Source organism: Monopterus albus, unplaced genomic scaffold, assembly GCF_001952655.1.
Source record: "Monopterus albus unplaced genomic scaffold, M_albus_1.0 scaffold4.1, whole genome shotgun sequence".
Taxonomy (NCBI): domain Eukaryota; kingdom Metazoa; phylum Chordata; class Actinopteri; order Synbranchiformes; family Synbranchidae; genus Monopterus; species Monopterus albus.
Window position 1 is genome coordinate 5,286,509 of NW_018127884.1, and position 24,691 is coordinate 5,311,199.

Genomic DNA, 24,691 nt, shown 5'->3' on the forward strand with positions numbered 1-24,691 from the left:
GGATCAATAAAATAAATCAACATTGTCTGTCACTGGAGTAGTTTTGGGGCCTGTGGAAAGGCCGTTCGGCTTATTATTTTAGCTGCTTTCTTGGACAAGAAGCCTTTACTGCAGCTGTGACTCTACATGAAGAGTTTGGGATCCAAAACCAACAGATACGTGCAAATGGGGTTTTATGGACTCCTTTTGAATTGGCCTTTTTATGTGAGAGCAGCATGCCTCCAGCCAAGACTAATCATACTGTAGTCCAGAGCAGCCTTTATCCAAGTTACACATTACACTTGGACCACATTTTTAACACTGCTGTTCTTGGTGATAATAGATACTTTCATCAGTAATTTGTCTTAAACTTTAGAGAAGACATCACTTGTAGAGGCAGTAATGTAGCATTATGTAACATAACAAATCTTTTAATTCGTAGAACTTGTATACAACTTATTTGCACCAAGCCGGTATGATCCGGTCAGTGCAGTGGCTGTCGAGTAAACCCACCATTTCTGTCTATGGAGGAAATGATTCCTATCATTCCACACAATCCTGCTGGATAACTTCTGCTGTATCCCTCTGTTTGTGGGCAGACTGTCTAATCCCCGTACCTAAAGCAACAGGCTAAATCCGGAGGGAACTGCCGGAGGCTCTGCCCAGATGTTGGCCTGCTGCAGCTCTGTACCTGCTGCCAATACAAGCCTGCTGGGAGACCCCCCCCCCCCCAAAAAACCCCCCCCCTCTTCTTTTCCCTCTCAGAAACAAACCTTCACAGGAGTCCTGTTCAGTGCCGCCAACCAGGCGCCACAGAGCCTGAGATGGGGCTGTGTCCCGGGCCTATATTCATTGCTGGCAAGTGAGACACTCATCATCCTCTCTGGTGTTGGCTCTGAGCAAAAAAGTTGCAGTGGTGTCTGATTACCTTTCACTGAGATGAGGTGTCCCTAAGAGGCAAGAAAAACATGGCAATTACAAACGGTTTAAGATTTCTTCCTGTATCCTGTGACCGCTTTTGCATCAAGACTAAGACTCTGCAGCCATGTTAGCAGCTCTGTGAGGCTGTACTGTGAACTCAGTGCTAACACTCAGAATAACAATGATAACATGCTAATATTTAGCAGGTGTTTATCATGCTCACCCTCTTGGTTTAGTGTGTTAGCATGCTATCATTTGCTAATTACCACTAAGTGCAAAGTACAGCTGAGGCTGATGGCAATGTGATTAGTGCTGGAGATATTCAATCATAAAGGTTTGGACCTGATGTCAAAATGTATCTTTCCATCGAGATGAATTTCCCCTAACATCTTAACCGTAACCACTGAGGGAGGCACTACTTGAAACAAGTTTGTAACAGGGGGAACACATTTCGAGGGGGAACACATTTTGACACGAGACTGGCCCTAGAGGAAATGTCAGAAGATCACCAAATATATTACGACTCATCCTGAGGGGAATATGAACGTCTGTACCAAATTTGCTGGCAATCAATTGCCATGTGTTAACAACAAGAAGATGATTCATCCAGTAGTTTTAGTCACCCAAAGGCACAAATATGAACCTCTTTGTGCCTCTAGAGGAAGACTTGGGGTCATCAAATTCCACTGGACTATCCTTTGTGGGCCATGAATTTAATCCATTCAGATCATTTATACTCTCAAACCAAACTGGCAGACTAACACCAACCTCCCTTGAGTCATGCTGCTAAGATGACAATATTTCAGACCAGTAGAAGGGAGAGGTGTAAGGACAACTATCTGTGGTTTTAAGCTTCTCAAATATGAAGATGGTAAACTTTGGATTGATGCTCATACAATACAAGACATCAGCTTGGTCTGTGGGGAACTAGAATGTTAAATGGTCTTATACTTGTATAGCACCTTTCTATGCTTTTACAGCACACTCAAAGCTTTCACATTATTTGGCCATTCACCCATTCGCACTCCCAAGCACTCACACGCCGGTGACATCACCGGGAGCAACTGGGGGTTCAGTGTCTTGCTCAAGGACACCTCGACATGTTGCCTGGACAAGCCGGGAATCGAACCGCTAATCCTCCAGTTAGGAAATGACCCGCTCTACCTCCTGAGCCACAGCCGCCCCACAGAATGAACATGTATCATTTTCTGGCCTTTTTAGTTTCTAGATTAACCAATTAAGAAAATATCCATTAGTTGCAGCCCTGTGTCATACTACACATCTACTAAACTAGTGGCTAATTAATAACTCACTAATAGCCAGCCCATGGCAGAAAATTTGACTATCCAATATTTTGCTAAACTTGTCATATACCAATTTAAACTTCAGATGTTTCCAAAACCTACTGGCTGTGGGAAGACGAGGTTGGTCCAAGCCTACCTTTCCGCAGCCAGTAGGCTACTACTTGGTTATCTCTGTGATAAACGAGTCATCATGACCGTGTTGGGAAAGTTACTTTTGAAATGTGCCTACTGAACAGGCACCAAGCAATGCCCTTTTCTGATTTCAGGAGGAAATTAGTGTAGAATTTCCAGCATCGAAAATGGCTCTTGTCCAACAACACGGCCACCCACCAAGCACTTGTATTGTAGGTGATTTATAGTGAATGGGTAAAACATGAAACTAAATTATCTACATGATCGATGAATCTGCTAAATATTTCCACAATTAACTGTTTGGTCTTTAAAATAGTGAATATTTCTCACAGCCCAGGGAGATGCATTCAGATGGTTTTTTTTATTTTTTTTATTCAACCAACAGTCCAGAGATGTGCAGTAAATACAGTTGTATAAAAAACATTAAATCATCACACTTGAAACCACAACCAATTGTTTTTTGACAAAAAAAAATGTCAAAAACTGATTTAACTTTTTTTTTTTTTTTAGGAAAATAGTGGATTCATTTTCTGTCAGCCAGTTACTGCAGTTCTAAATATACACTGACTGGCCACTTTATAAGGTTCAGTTGTACAATTGTATACAATTCAATGTAACACTTCCACCTTAACATCTGTGTTTATGAAGCTCTGCGTCTTGGTTTTTAGTTAAATTGTCTTAAACATTTAAATTCAGCTATATGTTTATTATTGAAGTCACAGTTAAAGGTGGTGTTGTACTGGACTACATTACATTCAGAGGTGCGTCTATATTTTTATATATTAGGAACACCTCTGAATGTAATGTAGTCATGTACACCACAACCTTTAACTATGATCTTAATCATAAACATACAATATAATTGAATTTATACACTTATGACAATTTCACCAAAAACTGAAACATTTTGAGCTTAATGAACACAGATGTTAAGGCAGAAGTGTTTCATTGAAGTGCATACAGATGTACAGGTGTGGCTAATAAAGTGGCTGTCAGTGTATAAAACATAATTTCAACTTCAATTCAATTTTAATTGTATAGTGTCAAAACACAACAAAAGTCGCCTCAGGACACTTTACAAAGCAAGGTCTGGACCTTACTATTATTAAAAACTCCCTTTAAGGGAAGAAACCTCCGACAGAGCCAGACTCCTGGTGGACGGCCTTCTGCCTTGACCAGTTGGGGTGGCTGTCAGTGTATAAAACATAATTTCAACTTCAATTCAATTTTAATTGTATAGTGTCAAAACACAACAAAAGTCGCCTCAGGACACTTTACAAAGCAAGGTCTGGACCTTACTATTATTAAAAACTCCCTTTAAGGGAAGAAACCTCCGACAGAGCCAGACTCCTGGTGGACGGCCTTCTGCCTTGACCAGTTGGGGTGAGTGGATAGAGGAGAGAGAAAAGAAAAGCAACAAGACACAACAAGAAATCAAGCACCAGGCAGCTTGATGTGGCCGGTGACTGCTCATCAAAAACATAACGGTCCAGAGCCAGGGCAACCTGCAGAAAGGTACAGGGAGAGGGAAAGGACAAAGTTAGTGACATGTAATGGTGGCATATACTGTAGATGCAAGAAGACGAACTCAGAGCATCATGGTACCCCCCCAGCAGCCTAGGCCTATAGCAGCATAACTAAGGGAAGGCTCAACCTGCACTCTGAGAGCGAAGTGCTCTGTTAGGATGATAAGGCTCTACGAGGTCTACGATGGAGCCTTGTCATTAAGGGCTTTGTATGTTAGAAGGATTTTAAATTCTATTCTGAATTTTACAGGGAGCCAGTGGGGAGAAGCTAATATGGGAGAGATATGATCTCTCTTGCTCGTTCCTGTCAGTCCTCTGGCTGCAGCATTTTGGATTAACTGGAGGCTTTTTAGGGAATTATTGGGACATCCTGATAGTAAAGAGTTACAGTAGTCCAGCCTGGAAGTAACAAATGCATGGACCAGTTTTTCAGCATCACAGGTGAAAGAACGCAGTTCTAGAGACTGATGATTTAAAGGATATATCCTGATAAAATAGACTCCAAGGTTCCTCACAGTACTACTGGAGGCAAGAGCTATGTCATCTAAAGTATCAAATCATTCACTAACAGAGACTTAGACATTTAGGCGTGTAAGACCGCGACCCTGCGTCCTGGTCTTAACTCTGGGTTGTCACAATTTAGGTTGTAAAATAAACTCGTTCAGATTTCTAGATATGAGAGCCGGTTAATGACGACATGGGGCTAAACATGTCATCACTGGTCACATTGGGCAGGGCTCCAGCAGCCTCACATGGTCACTTCGCACCAGTAAATGAGAAAACCTTTTGAAATTCACTCAGTAATGCAAGAAAACAGGCCAGCAGTAGTTTCAAGTATTTTATTTCAAAAAATTAGTGTCACCACAAAACAAGGTACAAAGATACAGTAACAAAAATCATCTGAAATCTTTGAATAGTTTGACTTGTGTTGTTGGTTTGTAATGAAATTGTATAGGTGCACAAACAGAGAACAAATGATTTCTGAAAACCACAGTATCCTACATGACATACATGCTAATTTCTTTAAAAGCCCTTAAGACACAGAGCCTAGACAGTCAACAACAACAACAACAAAATAATCAGTTTCATCACTGACAGGGAACAGGCCTCGGGTTTTTGCAACAACACATTAAAGACTTGTTGGTCACATTAGAATCAACGTTAGAAAAGTACATTTATGTATGTTCAATACATATGGTATACAAAATGTCACATGTATTTACAGGAAAAACATGAAGCCACCACATTTAACAGTTACATCTTTAATAAAAATAATTTACAGGAGACAAACGTATTATCCAGAAGTCAAACATTTATCAAAATAGAGAAAACACCACTTATTTAAATAGAAATGTGTCAGATAAATCAATGTACAAATTCTTTCCTTGAATCTGTCTTGAGAAAACATATGTACAATGTAAAGTAATGCCTTTAGTCTCGCTGTCTGCATTTGCTAGAAAATCTATATTTGAGAAGGAGTGCATACTTCAGAGATAAGTGCAAACAAATTGCTTTTTAATGTTGTGCATTCAAATCTGTGTTTTTGATGGTTCATACATTTCTTTAAGCAGCAATAACCTTTCCTCATAGTAAAATATCTGATAGAAATTCTTTTATAGGCTATTTTCTATATTTTCAAAGTGTAACATTGAACCCAGTTTGAATGGCCAGTGATATTGCTCTGATCTATTTACAGCTTAAGTAGTGTATCATTCCCTAGTGCAGTCTCCTTAAACAACAGCTTATCTTCACTTCATTCCTGGCAGAGGCACAGAGGAGGGAGCTAACAGCAGAGACGAGTGTGTTCAACCAGCTCCGACTTGAGCAGAGTGACAAAAGTCTGAGCAGCTGCCAAGTAACAGGCAGAAGGGTGGGTGGACAGTACTCACCCTCCACTACCAGGCACTTTGTTCAGTGTGGTCTCCAAATTAAAGATGTCTCTGCTCTCAGCCGCCTGATGCTGCCTCTAATGATATGACGTTAAAGTTGGTGTTCAGGCATCAGAAATGCAGTTCTGGATCTTGTCCATCCACGACTGAGCGCTGGGTGCATCTGAAGCACAGAAGTTGTAGACTCGCTTACTGGTCTTCAGCTAGAAAGGCATCAGATAAGAGTTAAATGTGGGCCGCAGAAGGGAAAACCACCAGCCAGATTTCATCCAAATTTAGTGCAAATTTTAATCGTATATCTAGAAAATCAGCAAAAGAAAAAAAGCTGATTAATATGTTTCCATCCAGGAGGAGTTCACTGAGACAAACGGTGCCATTAAACCACTGCAGAGGAATAAAAGAGCAACAGTTGTAGAACACATGATGTAAATACAGCAGTTTTATGTCATTAATTTGAGTGTCAAAATGTCATGATTTATTCACCAAGCCCGTTTCTTTTGCACTTTGTTTTTATCAATACTTAGAGCTGCCTCATTCAGAGGTCTGTACCACAAAGCGAGTTCAACAGTCTGGCTAACTTGGGTTTATCTGGCTTCGCTGAGCCTAACGTTGGCCTCCTTTATAACCAGTACCATTAAGCCATTTAGCAGCTGGTTCTGTTAAGTCTGGGGTTTCCTATCAGTCTACGAGCATGTTTACGTGAAACAGAGTTGTTAATTAGAAGCAATGTCACCAGAACCAAACTTGCCCATTATCACAGGTTAATGCAAATGCACTGGTTTGGTCTATTGTTTTTTTCCTGGAGCAAAATACAGCTATGAAAAGTGAATTTTACTTGTGAATTTATATAAATGCCAATATTATAAATTGTCATTTACAGTATTTGAATATACATTTGTTACTGTTTTTTTTTCAGTGATCACATAGCAAAGCTCTTTTTTCCTGGTTATTTCATACATTTTTCTAAAAAAACATTTGTAAAGCAGGAGAAGTCAGCTACAGATTGTAAACTACTCAGGAAATCCAGGAGCCAGTTGTTCACAAGTAATCTGATCGCAGCAAAGCATGGGCTCACTCTGATCTAGATGAAAGTTTATGAACAACTGAGCCCTGGAGATCAGACAGTAAATGTGTTTTCAGAATACTTACAACAAGCTCACGAAAAAAACACGAGAAATGTGACATTCAGGTTTACTCACATCAAAGAATGCCTTTTCGCTAATGTGTTTGGGAGCTCCTAAAGTCGGTGCAGCGATGACCACGGACTCCACCTCTGCCAGATCGATGTGGCCTCTGCAGTTCGTGTCCTCTCCGGTGTCGTAGTACCTCAGCTGTGAAGACGGGAACATTAACCTGCAGCCTTTCACTCGGGTAAGGGTTTAGTGTTTCTTAAATGCAGTGCATCATACTCACCTGGTGTTTGGTAATGTCCAAAACAAACCAGCGAGGTTTCCAGCCTTTCAGCAACGCACCACGTTTATATAGGATCCCCTCATAAGACCTGAAAAATACCACAGTGCCATATCCAACTTTTGACTCTACTTTCCCTAAACATTTGATTTTTCCATTACTAAAGTTCAGCGGAGGCAGTTGCAGCATTTGCATTGAAGAAGGCAGAAAGATAAAGCAGGAGAACTGAGCAGCATGTTTCTACGTTGTTCCCCAAGTATAAAAAGGCCAAAGGAGGGTAGTTCTTACTCTGTGAGACTGAAGACTAGGGGCTTTCTTCTTGAGGTTTACACCCTCATATTCGAACCTTTGCAAAGCAATGGGACTCAGTTTTATATGATATACTGTGTTAATTTGACCAGTCTCAACCCCTTAAACACCGATCAAGACACTTCAACATGTCCAACTTGTGTTTCTGTATCAATAGCTGCATTGCAGGGCAGGAAAGATGTAAAGCTGGCAATCAGTCTGTTGTATGATCTACCAAGGATTTATCAAGTATACAATGCTGCAGGCTTGAAAACAGTCACTTTAAGTGTTTCTGATTCACCAGTTCTCTGTTTAAACCTTAGTCTGTCAAACATTTGGATGTGAAAAACACATGCAAGAAAACAAATTGACACAGAGTACATTTTAATCACTGTTTGTGCGACTCCAAGGAAAATATCCAAATATTAGAGCCAAGCGACTGTACTTTAACCTCACAGAAAATGTACAGTTACACACCCGGAGTTAAACAGAGCACAGACGAGCTTTAGAAACATGACACACACAGCATATCACAGCGCTGACTCATTATCCAAATGTGGACTGGCCCCGCAGCAGCAGATTGTGAGTGACTCAAATGTGGGCTTCTTATTTGTTCCAGGACTCAGGAAGTGCACAACCCACCTGTTCTCTTCAGTCTTGGGGGTGAACTGGTTGTAGAGTGTTGCGGCACGGCGGTTGATCCCGTTGGCTGCGGTGGTGCTGCGGTCCTCATCCAGTCTGCTGTCTGGCAGGTGCAGCATGGAGCGCCGCTGGAAGGCCTGCAGGCTGGATGTAGGAATGAGGCTGGAGATGGACACAGACTGCTTACAGAGCTGCAAACACACAAGAAAACAAAGTATGAGTGGGAACAGTACACACTGAAAGAGAGTTGCACACAATTTAACAACTGAGATTTTATGCATATGACTATTTCTACTATTTTTCCTCCAACACGCACATTTCCTTCTTGCTTGAGGTCTTCCTGAATGCTCATTCTGACTCTCTCCAGAGTTGTCTGCCATTTCTCAGGAGCCTGGTTCAGCTCCCCCTCCAGCTTCTCGATGTCCTGCATCACCAGTGATGGCCAAGAAAGGTGATCAACGTGACAAATGATACAGCTCAAAAGTCAAGTTCAAAATCTTTGTTACAAACTCTTACAGCCAGAAGTTTGGTGATGGCATCAGGCTGGGCGTGGCTCACGCTGCTGTAACACGGCCAAACAATCCTCCTTTTACTGCTAGAGATGGTGTTCACCTCTTCTGAGCTCTCCATCCTCACTGCCATCGTCCGCCAGTCGTAACATGGCCCCGTGGACAGAGTCTCATCTGTGAAGAAGTCCCATTTGTTCAGGCTGGGGATGCTGACAGAAGGCTTCAGGATCACCTACACAACAAAGGTTGCAATGAGACTCAGATGTAGTGGCACAGTGGCTGTTACATAAAATACAAGATGTTACAGTGACAATAAAAAAGCCTAGAATTTGTTCAGTGTGACACAACGGCCTATATGGTGTATTTCCAACAAGATTATTCAGCGTCTTTGAGTCTCGCATTGAGCAACTCATTAGACAGTGGTTCTGCCTCAGAAAAATCTCCTCTCACTGGTTTATACACAGCTGGAGTTGAACAGAAAACATGACACATCATTACCGTTGAAAACCTTCAAAAGAAGGCCGAAATTAGTAACAGGATGCTGCTGTCAGAAAACCGCTAGGACAGTGAGTCATTCCTTAATTATCAAAAATCAAATTGCTGCAAAAAAAGTGCCGTCATGTGATGAAACTAAAATTGAGTTTATTTACTTCTTCAGCTCTACTTTGGGCTTTTGTTCCCTCCTATAACCAATGAGGTCTTTCATGAAACAATGAAACTTAGAATAAAAATTCATCATCTTAAGAAATTGAAGTTCCTCTGTCTTAAGTCAAAGGAGAAAAAAGTTTCCCAAAGCACAAGCAGCAAGACACAAACAACTCACACCGGCCAAGTCAGGCAAATCATCTTTTAAAACAAATGTTTTATCATTGACAGGGTGCATGGATTCCTTTGAAACACAGACTTCGTATTATTAGTCAGCGGCACATTCTAGCTCTCACTCTACAGCACAGAGAAGGACTTGAATGATCAAAAACACTCACCTCACTCTCTGAGGGGCTGTACAGGTAGTTGAAGAAGATGGGACTCCTCCTGTGCATCCTGTTGATGCACTCCCAGATACAGATGCCTCTCTTGGCCTGCTTATCACTTTTATCCTCAAACAACAAGCCTGTAAAGAATGCAAAAGAGATTCTGCTCAGCACATGGGCCAGTTAATCTCACAGTGATGTCAAAAACATTGTCATTCAACAAAAGGATTTGTGTGTTATATGATTTAGGATTTAAGAGACACTAAACAGTAAAGGACACTGACCATGTTCCAGGCGCTCATAGTCTGAGTCCAACAGGAAGTTCTTGAAGCGGTTAGAGTTGTGATGATAGGCCAGGAACTTCACATAATACTGATTAAACTCAAACTCCAGAGGGTGTTGCTCCAGAATCTGCAAAGACATGAAAAGATGGATGAAGACACTTAGGGACAGTGAGAGAAGATCAGTGTGCGTGTGACAGCTGCACCGTGTTGTGGCTTCACATCCCTCCTGAGCATAAATGACCAATTAGAAACAGGAAAGAGCCGCTCATGTCCTTCAGCAGGGCGGGGAGGGGCAAAGGTCAGTGAAATCATCACTGTTAGACAAAATCCAGACTGAGCCAGCCGGACTCCAGCTCCATTGTTCCCATCCAGTAGTGTGAGGAGGCCAGAAGTGTTGAATATTTGAGGCCACCTGGGTCTATTGGCAAAAACAACAGCTGTTTTGGAGATGAGGCACTTCTATTTTCAGCTCTTGTCCGAATCCCCTCTCCCCACGTTTATAGCTCTCCAGACCCCAGGAACCCCGCCAAAAAGGTCTTAGCTGCCAAGACTACAGTTTCAAAAGACAAATGCTGAAACTATGTGTTGATGTAAGTGAATAGGAGTGGGTCTGTACGACCCTAGGGGACACAAAAATCCATGACATTCTCTAAAGTTAGCATTTCAGAGCAGACACAGTTCTCTGGACCTTAGCTGTATGAGTCCTGAAGCAAACCCACGCTTTCCTAGAGACTCTTAATCCCCCAAACTGCAATTTTCCACATGTAGCTCCAAACACGGACTGAAGTGTGAAGGGATGCTGAAACACGCAAGCACAAACAGCTCAGCGGTGAACACTGGGATCATGGACCATCTGGGCGGCAGCCTCCTTGCACACTCTCTGGTGCAACACGCTGTTGAAACTGCATATCCAGTGTTGAGAAATGTAAAACTGAACCAAATGAATTGATAATGACAGCTGAATTTCTTGCTCTCTTCACCCTTTCACTTGAGAGGAATGTGTTGACCTGATAAAGATGGAATGAATGACCTTAAGTCACGGAGGGAAAGTGGAGAGAAGTCACGCAGCAGGGACAGAAATCCCTGAGTGTACAGAATACCTGTGGTAGTGAGGGTCTTGGAGATAAACCTCACCTGGTGCACACAGTCCAGGAATTGCAGGAAGATGGGTGTAAAGCCGCTGCCCTGGCTGCTGGGATTCAGGTTGCTCCTCTGGCTGAACTTATGGCCAAAGGACAGCCACTCTTTCTCCAGCAGCACCTGAAAACCCTCCAGAGTCCGGTAAAATGGGTCACTCAGCAGCTGCACCAAAGACACCACCTGCAAAGACAAAAACCAAAAGAAAAGTGAGTATTTGATGTGTCACAGTTCATGTCAATCCTTAGAAACACAGTAATAAACATCCGTTAACAAAAAAGAGTTACTCGTGTTCTGTACATTTCTCCTAACTGCACGTTTGCTTTAGTACTCAAATCCATGTAAATACTAACAAAGTTTGTTTTAAACAAAAATACATGGCTTCATACTGTGGTCGACATTTTGAGACTTTAAAGAAATATTTTTGGCAAAAATTTTCCTGATTTTGTGAGAAACTGTGATCATTTACATTCAGCAAATATGGACAGATCCAGGGTACTGGTGGGTTGGATGTTTTATTGTTATTCTACTACCGTCACATTAGAGTGTGGATATCTGAACCGAGCTTGACAGAACCCAGTGGTACCTGAGGGTTTTGGCCAATTTTGGACAGAAATTTAGAAATTATGTTCAGGTCCGGGCCAGGTTTTGACACGCAGGTCAAACTTTGGACTAGACAGCTGGAGGATTCAAAGGTCTGCTTTCTTTAATGATAAAGGGAAACACTGTACAAACTCAACTGTGCTGGGCTTGGGTTCGGTTTGGATGTCACACTCCATGCTCTAAATTACATTTTCAGATTTGAAAACCCAATGAAAAGTATGAAAAAAGGAAATACATACTGCACATTTTCTAATGGGGATGTCAACATCGATATGAATCTAAATGACAGATATTGATCTTAGAGTTTAAAATATCAACCATATGCTGACATACATTACATTTTTATTCATTAATCTATAAGAAAACATTTGTTTTGGTTATTTGAAATCATAACTAAGATGTGTACTGTGCCGAACATTTCACTGTGAAAATGTACTTTTCAGTGCCTTCTGATTACAAATTACAGTGTGTAACACAGACCTATAAATGACCTAAAAGATACATTTGGTACTGCAGTTTCTTGTTACTTATCAGCCACATATTCACAAATACAATTTGGTAATTTTGTCCAGTATAATATTTTTGCCAACATACTGGTGGGGTTTAGTTTCTGCAGCTGTAGCTGGAAACTATTTAATCACTGTTCAATATGATACCTCTCATCATGTTAAATATACAGAGTTGAAAACCCTAGATACTTTGGAAGATGTGTTGTTTGATCGTCTTACCACTAAAGCAAAAAGAAAGTAGCAGCAGTTTCACCACCACTTTGCACACTTTGTTTTCTATTTGTCATGTGTGATTATGATTCAGCCCATATTTTGCACCGCTGTAAAAGTTGAATGCAACTATTTTAAAAGACCCATCTTGTAACGATGTTTAATTGATCATCTGCTAGCAATAGCATTTATATAACATTTCAGCAGTCTTCAGGCGCACTTGAGCTCAGTCCATAAAGCACCATTTGAGAACCACTTGTCTACACATGCGATATGCTTGGCCTGCTTCCGTACCCGTGTCTCCTCCAACACAGTTAATGAGCCCTGACGCGTGTGGAATGAGCAGGAAAAACAGTCCGTGGCTTCCCCGTGGGGTTTACAAGAACATCCAACCCTCAAAAAAAGGCCCCCTGTGCTCCGGCACTGAAATAAACCCCTCAGATTACTGCGGGACTAGAGCAGACTGAAGAGTGGACATAAGAAAGAAGCGAGGCATGAAAGAGGAGAGTAGATTGAAGTGGGAGAGGCAGTGGGCTAGACTGTGGCTGAGAAGGAGAAACAGAGACAGTTCTGAGTCCTGTCTGTGGGGTGTCTATAGTCCACGGACACAGGCAGGAGAGCCAGAGCATATGGAGCCCATTTGCCTGCGCGGGTTGATCGGGACCTGGCGTGATGGAGCTGGTGGCCCATGAAGAGAGATGCTCTGGGTTGAACACATGCCTGGCATAAGGGATCCACAAAGTGTGCTTTTAAACAGCAGCCCAGGGATCTACACACCCTATAAACACTCCTGAAGGACACACATGCTTGCAACACAAACATGTGCACTTTAACAGGTCAACATGGAAAATATGAGCTCATAGGCCAAACATGTGAAGAAATGCTGAGAATAACAGCGAACGGATAGGGAAAACTGATCAGGATCAAACCAGGCTATTGTTTACATGCCTTAGAATCCATGAACCTTCGAGACCGGAAACAGCTCAAAACAGTGACTTCAGACCTATCTATTATCAATTTATTCATTCATTCATTCATTTTCTACCGCTTGTCCCTGAACGGGGTAACGGGGGGGGCCGGAGCCAATCCCGGACAGCAATCGGGCGAAGGCGGGGTACACCCTGGACAGGTCGCCAATCCATCGCAGGGCTAACACATAGACGAACAACCAGACACACGCACATGCACTCCTATGGGCAATTTAGAGACACCAATCAACCTAAGCTGCATGTCTTTGGACTGTGGGAGGAAGCCGGAGTACCCGGAGAGAACCCACGCAAGCACGGGGAGAACATGCAAACTCCACACAGAAGGGTCGCGGGTGGGGCCCGAACCTGGAACCTTCTCGCTGTGAGGCAACGGCGCTAACCACTGTGCCACCGTGCAATTTAATCCTGCATAATCAGGTTGACAGTGACATAACCGATTAGAAGATGAGCACGGAGAGCAGGTGTGGTCAGGTGTGCCTGATTTATGTGGCTGTCGGAGGGGTCTGTGGAGAATCCCTAAAAGCTCGAATTTAAACTATTTCAAGTTACTTGTCTTTGCTTCAGTCTCAGTACATGACATTGGAATAATGAAGGGGGACAGGGCAGCTCTTTCAACAGTTTCAGTACAGTTACACCAAACAGTCTCACTATGTCTAAACATCTGTCAGAACAAAGTCCTGTGTGTCAAAAGCATTCGCCTGTTAAACATTTTTTTTTTTATTTCTTTATATGCTTCTTTTAATCTTGACTGGGCTTTTTATATTTGTTGATTTGACTGTCTTTGCTTTAGTGAAGTGAACATGGGGAGTGATATGCAACTGTTAAGTTACTCATAATTTAAACAAGTATCAACTATTTTCTGTCCATAACTCATGTTTTGTAATATATTTATAAGCCTAAAATACACATTTTATCTTATTTTTAAAATGCCAGTACAGTAAAATGAGAATCAGTGCACGTTCCATCAACTATATTTTTGCTTTATCAGCATTTCCATCAGCAAATTTTCTTTCTTTATTTTTTTTATTTTGCCAGGTTTCCTGCCAAATGTAAGACCTGAAGTAATTTGTAATATTTATCATTTGTTTTAATGTGAGCCCTGCAATGGATTGGCGACCTGTCCAGGGTGTACCCCGCCTTCGCCCGATTGCCGGCCGGGATTGGCTCTGGCCCCCCCGCGCCCCCGTTCAAGGATTAAGCGGTGGAAAATGAATGAATGAATGAATGTTTTAATGTGCTGTATTTCACTTCAGGTATGTTTTATACACAAACTGAAAACCAGCACCATGTTGAACCTCTGGCTGTTCTCTGGTCTAGATGCTGTGCTTAATCTCTTCTGCTCTGTTCTCTTACTTGTGTGTTTATTCATAAAGGTATTTGTGTATTTTTCTCACTTGTGTAGTAATGTCCCAGCCGTCCTCCAGACTCAGGAGAACAGATGAACCACTGTCCAGGAGCTCCACCAAAAACAGCGCCAGCTGCAGGATCTTGTGAATCTGTGGGAGATCAGCATAAGTTCATGTGAATATATTTACACACAAAGACACACACATAATTAATTCTCCCTGTGCATGCATTACCATGCTTAGTCAATCTGTAAATTACTCGCAAAGAATGGCTTGTTACATAGAAAGCCACATATAATGTTCAGTGTAAGGACAAAGGCTGCAGAAGGTCACTACGATAACTGGCAAGATAAGGCATCTGCTGTTATCCCATCATTATTCATCTGTTTCCCATGGGAAAATAGCCTCAGAGTGGATTTATCCATTAGATGAACCTGATACACAGGATGAGCAGTAAGACTAGACTGCTGGGACATTCTCACAAAAGCTGACTGAATCAGTCTGTAAGAGTGAGAAACAGTGCTGCTTATGTATTTTGTCACCTGCAGGATCCATTCAGAGTCCTCCAAGGTCTTGAGAAAGGAGTCCTCCGAGTCAGATGGGGTGGCACTGGGAGCGCAGGCCCTCAGCAACTTTTTAAAAGAAGCTTTCACCTGCCGCGTGTCTGCAAAGTCCACTGGCACCAGTTCACAGTTCAGAGAGGAGTCCACTCTGAGGCCCTGTCAAAACAGAGACCAGGTACTGGGTGAGGCTGTGAAAATCTAAGCTATTTAATTAACACTGGAATAAAAAATATAAACACGTGTATGATGTTAGATAAGGCAATACAATAACCCATCAATAAATACATTACAAAAAGCCATGAGGGGGTAAACTATTGCACAGTCTGGCAGCAGCAGAGCAAAAAGCTTCGTCACCTTTGGACGTCGACTTAAAGCTAAAAAAATTAGGTGTACGTATGTTTTAGTACTAGCAGAAGAAACTCGGTTTATACACGTCTCGCAAACTCTCGCTTGCAAGACTTTTTTCTAACAAAATAAAGTATTATGTGATAGTTTAAGGATCTCCTTGAATGGGCATAAAATCCAGGCCGTTGCGTGTTACTGGAGTACTTAGCAGGAGTAGTTTGCAGCAGTATTCTATTTTTTTATCTAATTTATTTGACTCCAAAACAGAAGTAAATACCGAACTGTATCCATTACACCCCTAATCTTGGTTCTGAAGATTATGACTTCTAATTGTACTAATTATCCAACCCTGAACCAACACGTCATAGTATTTTAATTTGTATCTTTTACTCAAGTATGGATGCATTCAAAACAACCAAATTATATATATATATAACAGTTTTTTGCTATATAATACTTTTATACATGTTTTGGCTGTGCTTATAAGTCTGTACAGTACTTACATATTGTGCTGGTGTTTTACAACTCTAAATCACACTAAGCTTTACAAAGTACACCTGTAGAGTCTATTGCAATTCAACACATCAGCTCTGCCATAAATTCAATCTTTACAAAATGTATAATGCTCATTTTTTGGCATCATAAATGTGTAAATTAAATGATATATTTATTACTGAGGTCACAGTTAAAAGCTTAACTGTATTATATTGAGAGATTTTCATAACTTTTGGCTTCCCTCTTTACATACATGAGACAGTCCAGTATACACAATAGCTGTTTTGAATTGCATTAGTTTGCACAGGTGTACCTAATAAAGTGGCCGTGGGGTGTAGATTTACAATAATACACTACAACAATTCATAACAAAATGGACTCTCAGGCCTCAGAGAGCAGTTTTGTTCCCATTCTCACCCTTAGATGCGATTTTTCTCCAAAAACGTAGAAGGCAGCCTGCTGTTTGAGGAGCTGAGCCTGCAGACTGCTGCTACCTGCAGGGGGCGCCAGATCCTTCCCTGCTAGTCTGGCACCCACGTCTGCTGCCAGTGGGTGCTGGCTGAGTCTGCTGCTGGAGCGCAGGCTAGCCCACATGCCTGCAAATACAAGGATGCAAACAAATGTCACACACACACGGGAGCTGGCCTGTTCAAATGCCACGGATGTACACATTCTGTCAAACAAAGTAAGACAGTGATGAGCAACACATGACATGCAGACTACATTTACATGGACAGCAGTACAACAGGCATTATGTAAACAGCTTCATTCTTTCAGCTGACCAACAAAGCTGTTGCCTCTGTGAACTGGGCGTGCTGAGGTATTAGAAGCAGAAATTGGAATTTCTTAGCAATTCAACAAGTCTAGAAGCCATTTCTCTGAAAACCAGCATGCAATGCCTTCCAAACAGCATGAATCACTATCATGAAGGACTCGGTTTTCCACAGTAATCACTTTCAGTCCTTCTGAGTTGCATTTGTCTGCTTGTCAAACCTCGAATAATATCAGTTTCTGAAAACAGGGCAGTTATATAAGTGTCTTTGACCAAATGGACTCACATACTGTTCAGATATCTTAAAATCCTTGGGGGTCATAACTTGTGTTTATAGTGAAAAAGGTGTTGGCAACACATTTCACAGGCTTTATCAACTATTTACACCTAATGCTACACCAGATGGCAATATTAACATGACTGCCGTTTAGACTTGATACGACAGAGAGAGAAACAGGCAACAAAGAGAAACAATATGAGAGCATATGCTTTATCTCATATTCATTGGAATTTTCACACATTTACATAACACTAGACGTTTTCATTATTCTAAAGGCTGCGACCAGAGGGGCTTCATTTTGTGTGATTCATGACTTGTCTGTCATGACAAACAGCTTTGTTTCCTCCTTAGTCTGGACCTGGCTTTTAACTGACCACAGTTAGCTCTGCTGAGCCAACGTATTAACAGTGGAAAAGGCCACAACAGAGCAGCCACTTTGGCTGTGCAAAAACCACAGCTCTCAGAGGAGCAACCACAAAGTCGGCAATGATTAGTAACTATGTCTAAAAAGATCTCTGCCTTACAGCATAGTTCAGTGTCGTCATGATTTGGTTAGTGAGCATTTGTGCAGGTTAGTGAGAGGAAAACGATGAAGCTCTGGGGATGTTAGAAAAGGAGTGCTGTTAGAGGACTGATGGGGGAAAGAGATAGTTGACTATACCTTGATGTGGGATTCTCTCCTTACTGGCAGGTTTTTGGTTTGAGTGAGTGAATAGTTTATCTCTGTACTCAAGCACTGGGGGGTTGTTTTGTACAGGAGGTAGAGAGAGAGGATGAGGGTGGGGAGAGGGGCATGAAAAAATTAATTATGCCAACACTATATAGACAATACCACCTGTCATTCTAATAATTTCAGACCACAGAAACATTCATGCAAAGGAAGATGAACAAAGATTGGACTGGTCCACAAAAAGTGACAGAATGAAACAATGTCTGTATTTTAAATGATGAAGAGAATGATTATTATACCATGCATGAATATGTTTGTCTATGATTGATGGTGGGAAGGCAAAGGGCCAGCTAAGAGTCAGTCTGTCAGGCCCAGATGTGACTCTGAGACATACTGTTGTGACGCATCCAGAAAAACAGCTTCATTTTTCTATTAATTATTGAGAAAGTAATTTTGCATATTTATCAACAAAATTAACATGCGCAAATTAATTTAGCAATCTTGTCCTTAAGGGTTATGGATCAGATGTTCTCATAGGTGGTACTGTACTTCCCGGACTATAAGCCGCTACTTTTGTCGCTTCATGCCCACACCCTCATCATGGACAACACACGACAAAATGCATATGATGCAGCTTTCAAGTTACAGGCGATCGATCTGGCTGTTGAAATATCTCACGTGGACACCTGCAGCTATGTACAACATGTTTTTTCGTCTTACATTTAGTGGGTGCGGCTTATAGTCCGGAAATTACGGTATGCAACTTTCCAAAATTAGAGTAGTATGTCTTTTATTACAAGAATGCTCCTTCAGAACTATCTGAATGAAAAAGAAATGTCTTCTTCCCAATGAAACAGTGTGTTTTTTAGCACCTTACAAGGTTGCGATGACACATTCAGTCACATTTCTAAAATGTGAAAAAAAGTGTTTAACCCAGAGAGAAAAAGGGACCCAGCTGGACAAACGAGAAAAATCATTGGCAAGGCCTCCCCAAACCTTTGTGATTATCCAATATGTGAGCAAAATGTATACACCTCCCTTTTAAGCTTTGCATTAAGCAGCTAAATGATGCTACACACTCATATCTATAGACTTTTCAATGACAGTACTAGTGTTTCATATTTCACCTGGCTGCAGGGAGAGACATGACATGTTCAGTAGGAAACAGAAAAACACTCACCTCCTCGAGTAAAGCTGCTTGAGAATGGGATGTCTAAGTGAACAGGAGCCATCTTGGACATCCTGGATGTCCTCCTTTCTGTGCCTAAGGACAAAACCCAATAATACACAAGAAACTGGTTCAGGGAGGTACTTTTTCATACAGTGTGAGCACCTAATCATGAACAAGACAAAATGACAAATATAAACTCAGTATATCTACAAGCAAAAACAAAACTGACTACAATGATTACTTGTGCTGTTTGGCTCAGTCTGACCTGAGCTAAATCCAATTTTTCCCAATAACAACCGTTAAACTGATCTGAGTGCTTTAAACACAAGATACAAGATGATTAAATAATGAGTAACAGAAATCGCCTGGATGTCTGTGTGTGCATGTATGTGAGCATCTGCTGTGCATGTTGTCCAGTATGTTCAGAATACAGCCAAGAGGTGGATGAAGCCAAAGGAGATGGATGGGCTGGGCAGTGACCCCAGGTTGTCCTGTGATTCTTATATAACCTTTAATTGTACACATTTCCTTCCAAATGTTACTAAATATTAGACAGTATTTCTACCACACAGTCTCTCTCTCTCTCTCTCTCTCTCTCTCTCACACACACACACACACACACACATATGCACAAAGATAAGCTGGTGAAAAATAACTGCTGACCAGAGCAAACACAAAATGGAAGACAATGAGAAAAAACAGAGCACAAGTGAACAAAAATAATTGTCAAGACTGCAAGTGTGCAGTTTTTCTCTTTATCGGAACAAAGGAACTTTATATGGCCTCTTGTCCCTTGCAACTAAGCGAAACTATTTTTATTCCCACAGCGGAGACATGGCCATCGCAAAGCTCAGGTGGAGGCACAGGAGTCAGGTGATGGAGCTTTGGTTTGGGAGAACTAACACCCAGAGTAAAGCCTTGCAGGCACTTCCCACTGACTCCCTGCAAACTCAATCAATCCAACAGTAATGCTGAAATTATATTAAGTTATGGTTAGGGTAAGGCTCTGTCCACATCATATGGTCATTATTATAATTAGGTGTTTTTGACATAAAAATAAATAATGTTCGTGTCACCATCCAAGTCATAGTTACAACTAGAAACCCTGTATTTTTCTGAATTCTCTGATACATTCAACTTGCCAATAAATAGTAGAGTCAGACCACCGACACATTCTTTAAATGGCTTTTGTCCCATATAACATAAGGTGGCATATCCCAATGAGACAAATTAGGATTAAATATGTTGTACCTCACCTATTAAGGTGAGGTATCCCCTTCTGTTTGCCTCTTTACAATCTAAAAATAAGATGGATTTACTGGAGAATTGCATGTTGCAAACTAGTAAATATGGCAACCTCAGGAAGTGTAAGGTCATGGTTTGGGCTGAGGTCAGCCAGTCCTGGTGAAGACAGCAAGGTATGTGCAGCCTCACAGACTCACCTCAGGGCCAATGACCTTGTACGTTGGTTTTTACAGACCTTTTTCATGCCCAACACATTGACTTGTCAAACACAGGCTTATTTTATAACACTGATGGGTGCATGCCATTTAGGGGGTCCAGTTTCATGCTCACTGGTATGGTTTAGCGGAACATATAAAATGACAGGGAGCCATTATTAACATTTGAAATCAGTGCTTCTCCTGTGCTGAACAACCACAACGTCTTGTTTCTAACTGCCTTATCAGAGATCTAAAACATGAGTTCTGCTTTCAGATATATAGGGTGTCTAGGCTAAATCCAAATGGCCCCAGATGTGGAACTGGTGTTTATCACCAAATAACTGAAAACAGAATCTGAACACTGTGTTAGAACGTACCTGGTGAGAGGCCTACGTGGGAGCGGTTGGTCAGAGTGTTGTTTCCGTTCATTTTGAAGTAGATAGGGATGGAGTTAAGGATGGCTTGCAGGTACTTTTCTTGTTCAAGACTACTCGATGATTCTGAGGATGAGGCAGGGACTGCAGACAGAAGACAATTCATTTAGACAGAAAATAATGAGAACCACTTAAAAACTTTACAAATTTCAGCCAAACAGGTTTTGGGCATACAGCAGGTTCAGTTTTTTTCCAAGGCAGGTAATTAGATAAAATTAGATCAGATTAGTTTAAACTCAATTCATCAGCTATCTAGAGAATAGGGAAGAAAAAAGACAAAAAACTGTTGCCACTATTTATTTAAATTAAAATGGCCACAACAGAGCAGCCAGCATACCTATACCTATAATTTTGTCAGTTAGCTATAACAACATTAAAAGCAGCTCTGTTTGCTCACCTGTTGACGAGGGGTTCTGTGACTTGAACAACCCCACCACACTCTTGCCATGGAAGCCACCTGAGCGGAGCAGGACGGCTTTGGTGCGGGGATGTTTCCAACACACAACAGGCAGACGGTTGTGTCTGTAGCAGCGGGCCACCTTCTGTAAACTACTGTCCTGTACTGCCTGAGGAACCACGAGCAGCCCCGGGTAACTGACACAGCGAAACAGAACAGAAATCTTCCCTTAACATGCTACTGCCAAAGCAACTTGTTCATACACTTCTAGCAAGACATGGACATGTTGCTGAATAAATGGTCCCCCACAGAACATATTCTGACCTGAGTGGGATCATCACCATATTAGTCACAGCATGGATTTGAATCTAGTTGTCTCAATAGGAAAGTGAAACATCTGTCTGCCAGATCAAGGACTGCTCTCCAGTGGCCTTTCGAGACACTGAGGCTGTCAATGCTTGCAGCAGAGCCACAAATCCTGTAAACCGATATACTCAGCACGGCTGTACTGTGATTAGTGGAAGCAGCACACACCAGCAGGTTTGTGGATTGACTCCAATGTAGCCGCATTGCTGAAACTAAAGCTCTTTAACCGGCTGCAGGTATCCAGCCTATGAGGTGGTGTACCTGCGGCAGAATGAGTAGAGTCTGTTCAAGGCTGTGATCCGGAACTGCTCGCCTGACTTGGAGCGGGAGGAGCTGGCGGTGATGGTGCCCAGGCCCAGACGCTGGTAGTCATGGAAACAGGACTGTTCCACGAGCTGCTCCATGGTGGACTTTTCCGATGCTCGCAAAGTGCTGCTGGAGGGTGGCTCTCCATCATCTGATACTGAAACACACAGGCACTCTGAATTAAAGGTCTAACTCTCTTAGATGTTGTAGAGTCCGTTTGTCTCCCTCTGTCCATCTATAAATGTGTCATTTCTCTCACTTGAAATGTCATCATCTTCATTCCAGGTCATTCTGCTGCCTCTGTCGTTCTTCTTCAGTGTGCTCTGGCTACCACGGCCCATGGTGATCTTTCCAGCCCTCTTTGCTCCCTTGACAATAGTTTTGGACAACGTTCTGTGTGGAGTACAGGACAGACATAATTTCCTGCAGTTTTTAGCATCTAAACAGGAGGGTTATTCAGAATTTCCAGAGAAGAAAAACCACTGAGGCATGTATTTATTTACACAAATATTTCTGATGGCAAAATGATTCACACATGAAATCAGCATTCAGTGGTGTTTTTGGCAAATGTATTCAAGAGCACATTACTGTAAAAGCTGCACAACAAACCTGAAGCCAGTGTTCCTCTCTTTTTGCTTTGGAAGGATTAGCTGAGGTGCAGTTTGTCCTGCAGCAAATGCAAAGGAGCTGAAGATGGATTGTGGGTAGCGGATCCTCTGGAGGTGCTTTCTGAAGATCTCTACCATTTCTGAGCTCACCTCCTCATCAAAAGCCACTTTTATCAACTATAAGAGACATTGGTCAAATTAATGACACAAGCAATAATAATTACACTGGATTTTAAGTTTGACCAACCCAAGCAACATGTCTTTAAATGCAGGGAGCATCCTGTGGGTCATAGTTGTCTGTTCATCGCTGCAAAGATTCCTCATTGTTTTACCCCAAACATTTGCTAAAGTGTGCAGCTCTGCAATCTGCACATCCAACACAAGATTCGTAAAAAAAGCAAGGGTTTGGTCTCCAAAACACACATACACTCACATTCCTGTGAGTGTAGAAGCAAAACTAGGCCAAGTGACCTACACTCCAAGAACATGGCCGCATTCATAATCCAACCTAGTAAAACTGCAGGAATTAACCATAAACAGTTTTACAGCATTAGATATAAAGCCTAAAACATATGCATGGCTGAAAATAGCTTTTCTCTGTGATTCTAAAAATCAAGCTCGTATTGTGAAACAGCAGAGGTTTCTAACAGATGTTTCACATTGAGTGGAAATTGTAATTTCAAGTGTTACTGCTTATACCAGATTAGTTTGTACAGTTTGAAAACCCTCTTGTAGTCCAGTAATTTATGAAAAAAGTATTATGTTAATATAAGAAACAAAAAGTAAAAAAAAAAGATTTCTACTGCATTTCCAACCATTATCGATAACGCTTATCCAGCAGAGGGACATGGGGGACAGCCCCAGGTGACACTGGGTGAGAGGAGGAGTACACCCTGGACAGGTCGCCAGTCTATCACAAGGTTGACAGTTAGAGACAGACAACCACACACACCCACTCTAACATGAGAGTGTAGTGTGTTTCAGTCTTTACCTGAAATGATGCAGAGCGGAGCTGCAGGCCTTCCTGCATGTTCTGTTGCAGCTGGTTCTGGATGGTGATCTTCTTCTCTTTGGTAAGGGTGGACACTGGGAAAGCCCTGATCACTGCCTGCTCCCCCACTGGAAAACAAACAACAAATACCAACAGCACATTACTGAAATGATTGTTGTTGTCGTTTTTAAATAATTGTTTGGAATTTCAGAAGAACAAGGGGCTAGTACTGCAGTGGTTCAGTATTTACCTAGTGGATCATGGGGGATGCCTTTGAAGATGATACGGTAGGTCGTGAGAAAGAGGGCTCCCTCTGCTGGCAGGATGTGTGGGCCCCCCAGGAGGCCTCCAGTGGCCTCCTCCCTGCCATCAGGGTCCAGAAGCACCCGCAACCCCTCTAATACAAACTCCTCTCCAGGAAGCAGAGCTGGACGCAGAATCTTAGGCTGTCAGGAAAACAACATTACACATTAGACCCAGGCAGGCACAGACACATATGTACAAATTGTAGCCTATGAACACGTCCCAGCTTAAATTAGGCATTTTTCACTGACAGTTAGGTACCCAAATGCATTTGCGTCAGTGAATGAGATTTAAAAAGTCACGACATCAATTTATCATCAAGTCAATTCAGAGCACCATGTGACCTTAAAGAGGAGAAATTTAAGCTTTACATGCATGACATCATCAAAAACACACTTCACAAGCACACAAGCGTTAGATAGCGTCCTTTAAAAATAGAACACACCCTGCTAACAAAGCCAAATTCATATTCTCTACAGATAACCACTGGTTTTCACTTCATGTTTTTATATTTTAAACACACGGCCATGTGGATATAACTGACGTTGTGTTTTAGACAATAATTCTTAACAATCTGAACAGTTCTTCAATTTCTTTCCAGTCGGGCAGAAGTGCCCGTGCAGCTCTGTGCCTCAAACTCACACATGTAAAGGAAACAATGACAAAACAAGGAAATACGTCATGTACTGTCGACCTGTACTGTTTATATTCTCAGTTTGCACATGCATGATTGCACATTGACTGTTGACTGCTGCACATACAGCTCCCATGTAGCATTCTCTTATTATATTCTTATATATTTTTATTATATCTCTGCATCTGCTGCTTTAAAGTGATTCAGATTTTGTGTTACTTATTCATCTACTTTATATTTCATTTGTATTGTGTGGCATTCATGT

The 24,691-nt window shown here is 41.7% G+C and overlaps 1 protein-coding gene across 2 annotated transcripts in view; it reads right to left on the minus strand.

The window, feature by feature from the left end:
* Positions 1-4,687: 4,687 nt before the first annotated feature.
* sbf2 (SET binding factor 2) overlaps positions 4,688-24,691 on the minus strand; it is a 95,853-nt gene continuing 75,849 nt past the window's right edge. Inside the window, exons 22-42 of one of the 2 annotated variants that reach the window (XM_020606097.1) lie at positions 23,740-23,935; positions 23,490-23,617; positions 22,500-22,675; positions 22,150-22,283; positions 21,846-22,047; positions 21,219-21,415; positions 20,765-20,905; positions 18,955-19,038; positions 17,766-17,840; positions 16,470-16,648; positions 15,192-15,368; positions 14,698-14,799; positions 10,990-11,175; positions 9,856-9,982; positions 9,584-9,711; positions 8,608-8,832; positions 8,408-8,515; positions 8,092-8,282; positions 7,165-7,252; positions 6,951-7,082; positions 4,688-5,954 (exon numbers count right to left, since the gene is read on the minus strand). In XM_020606097.1, coding sequence (XP_020461753.1) covers positions 5,856-5,954; positions 6,951-7,082; positions 7,165-7,252; positions 8,092-8,282; positions 8,408-8,515; positions 8,608-8,832; positions 9,584-9,711; positions 9,856-9,982; positions 10,990-11,175; positions 14,698-14,799; positions 15,192-15,368; positions 16,470-16,648; positions 17,766-17,840; positions 18,955-19,038; positions 20,765-20,905; positions 21,219-21,415; positions 21,846-22,047; positions 22,150-22,283; positions 22,500-22,675; positions 23,490-23,617; positions 23,740-23,935 — 3,075 coding nt within the window. In that variant the 3' untranslated portion in view covers positions 4,688-5,855. The remainder of the gene's footprint in view (positions 5,955-6,950; positions 7,083-7,164; positions 7,253-8,091; positions 8,283-8,407; positions 8,516-8,607; positions 8,833-9,583; positions 9,712-9,855; positions 9,983-10,989; positions 11,176-14,697; positions 14,800-15,191; positions 15,369-16,469; positions 16,649-17,765; positions 17,841-18,954; positions 19,039-20,764; positions 20,906-21,218; positions 21,416-21,845; positions 22,048-22,149; positions 22,284-22,499; positions 22,676-23,489; positions 23,618-23,739; positions 23,936-24,691) is intronic. The other variant, XM_020606104.1, reaches the window with a different exon arrangement.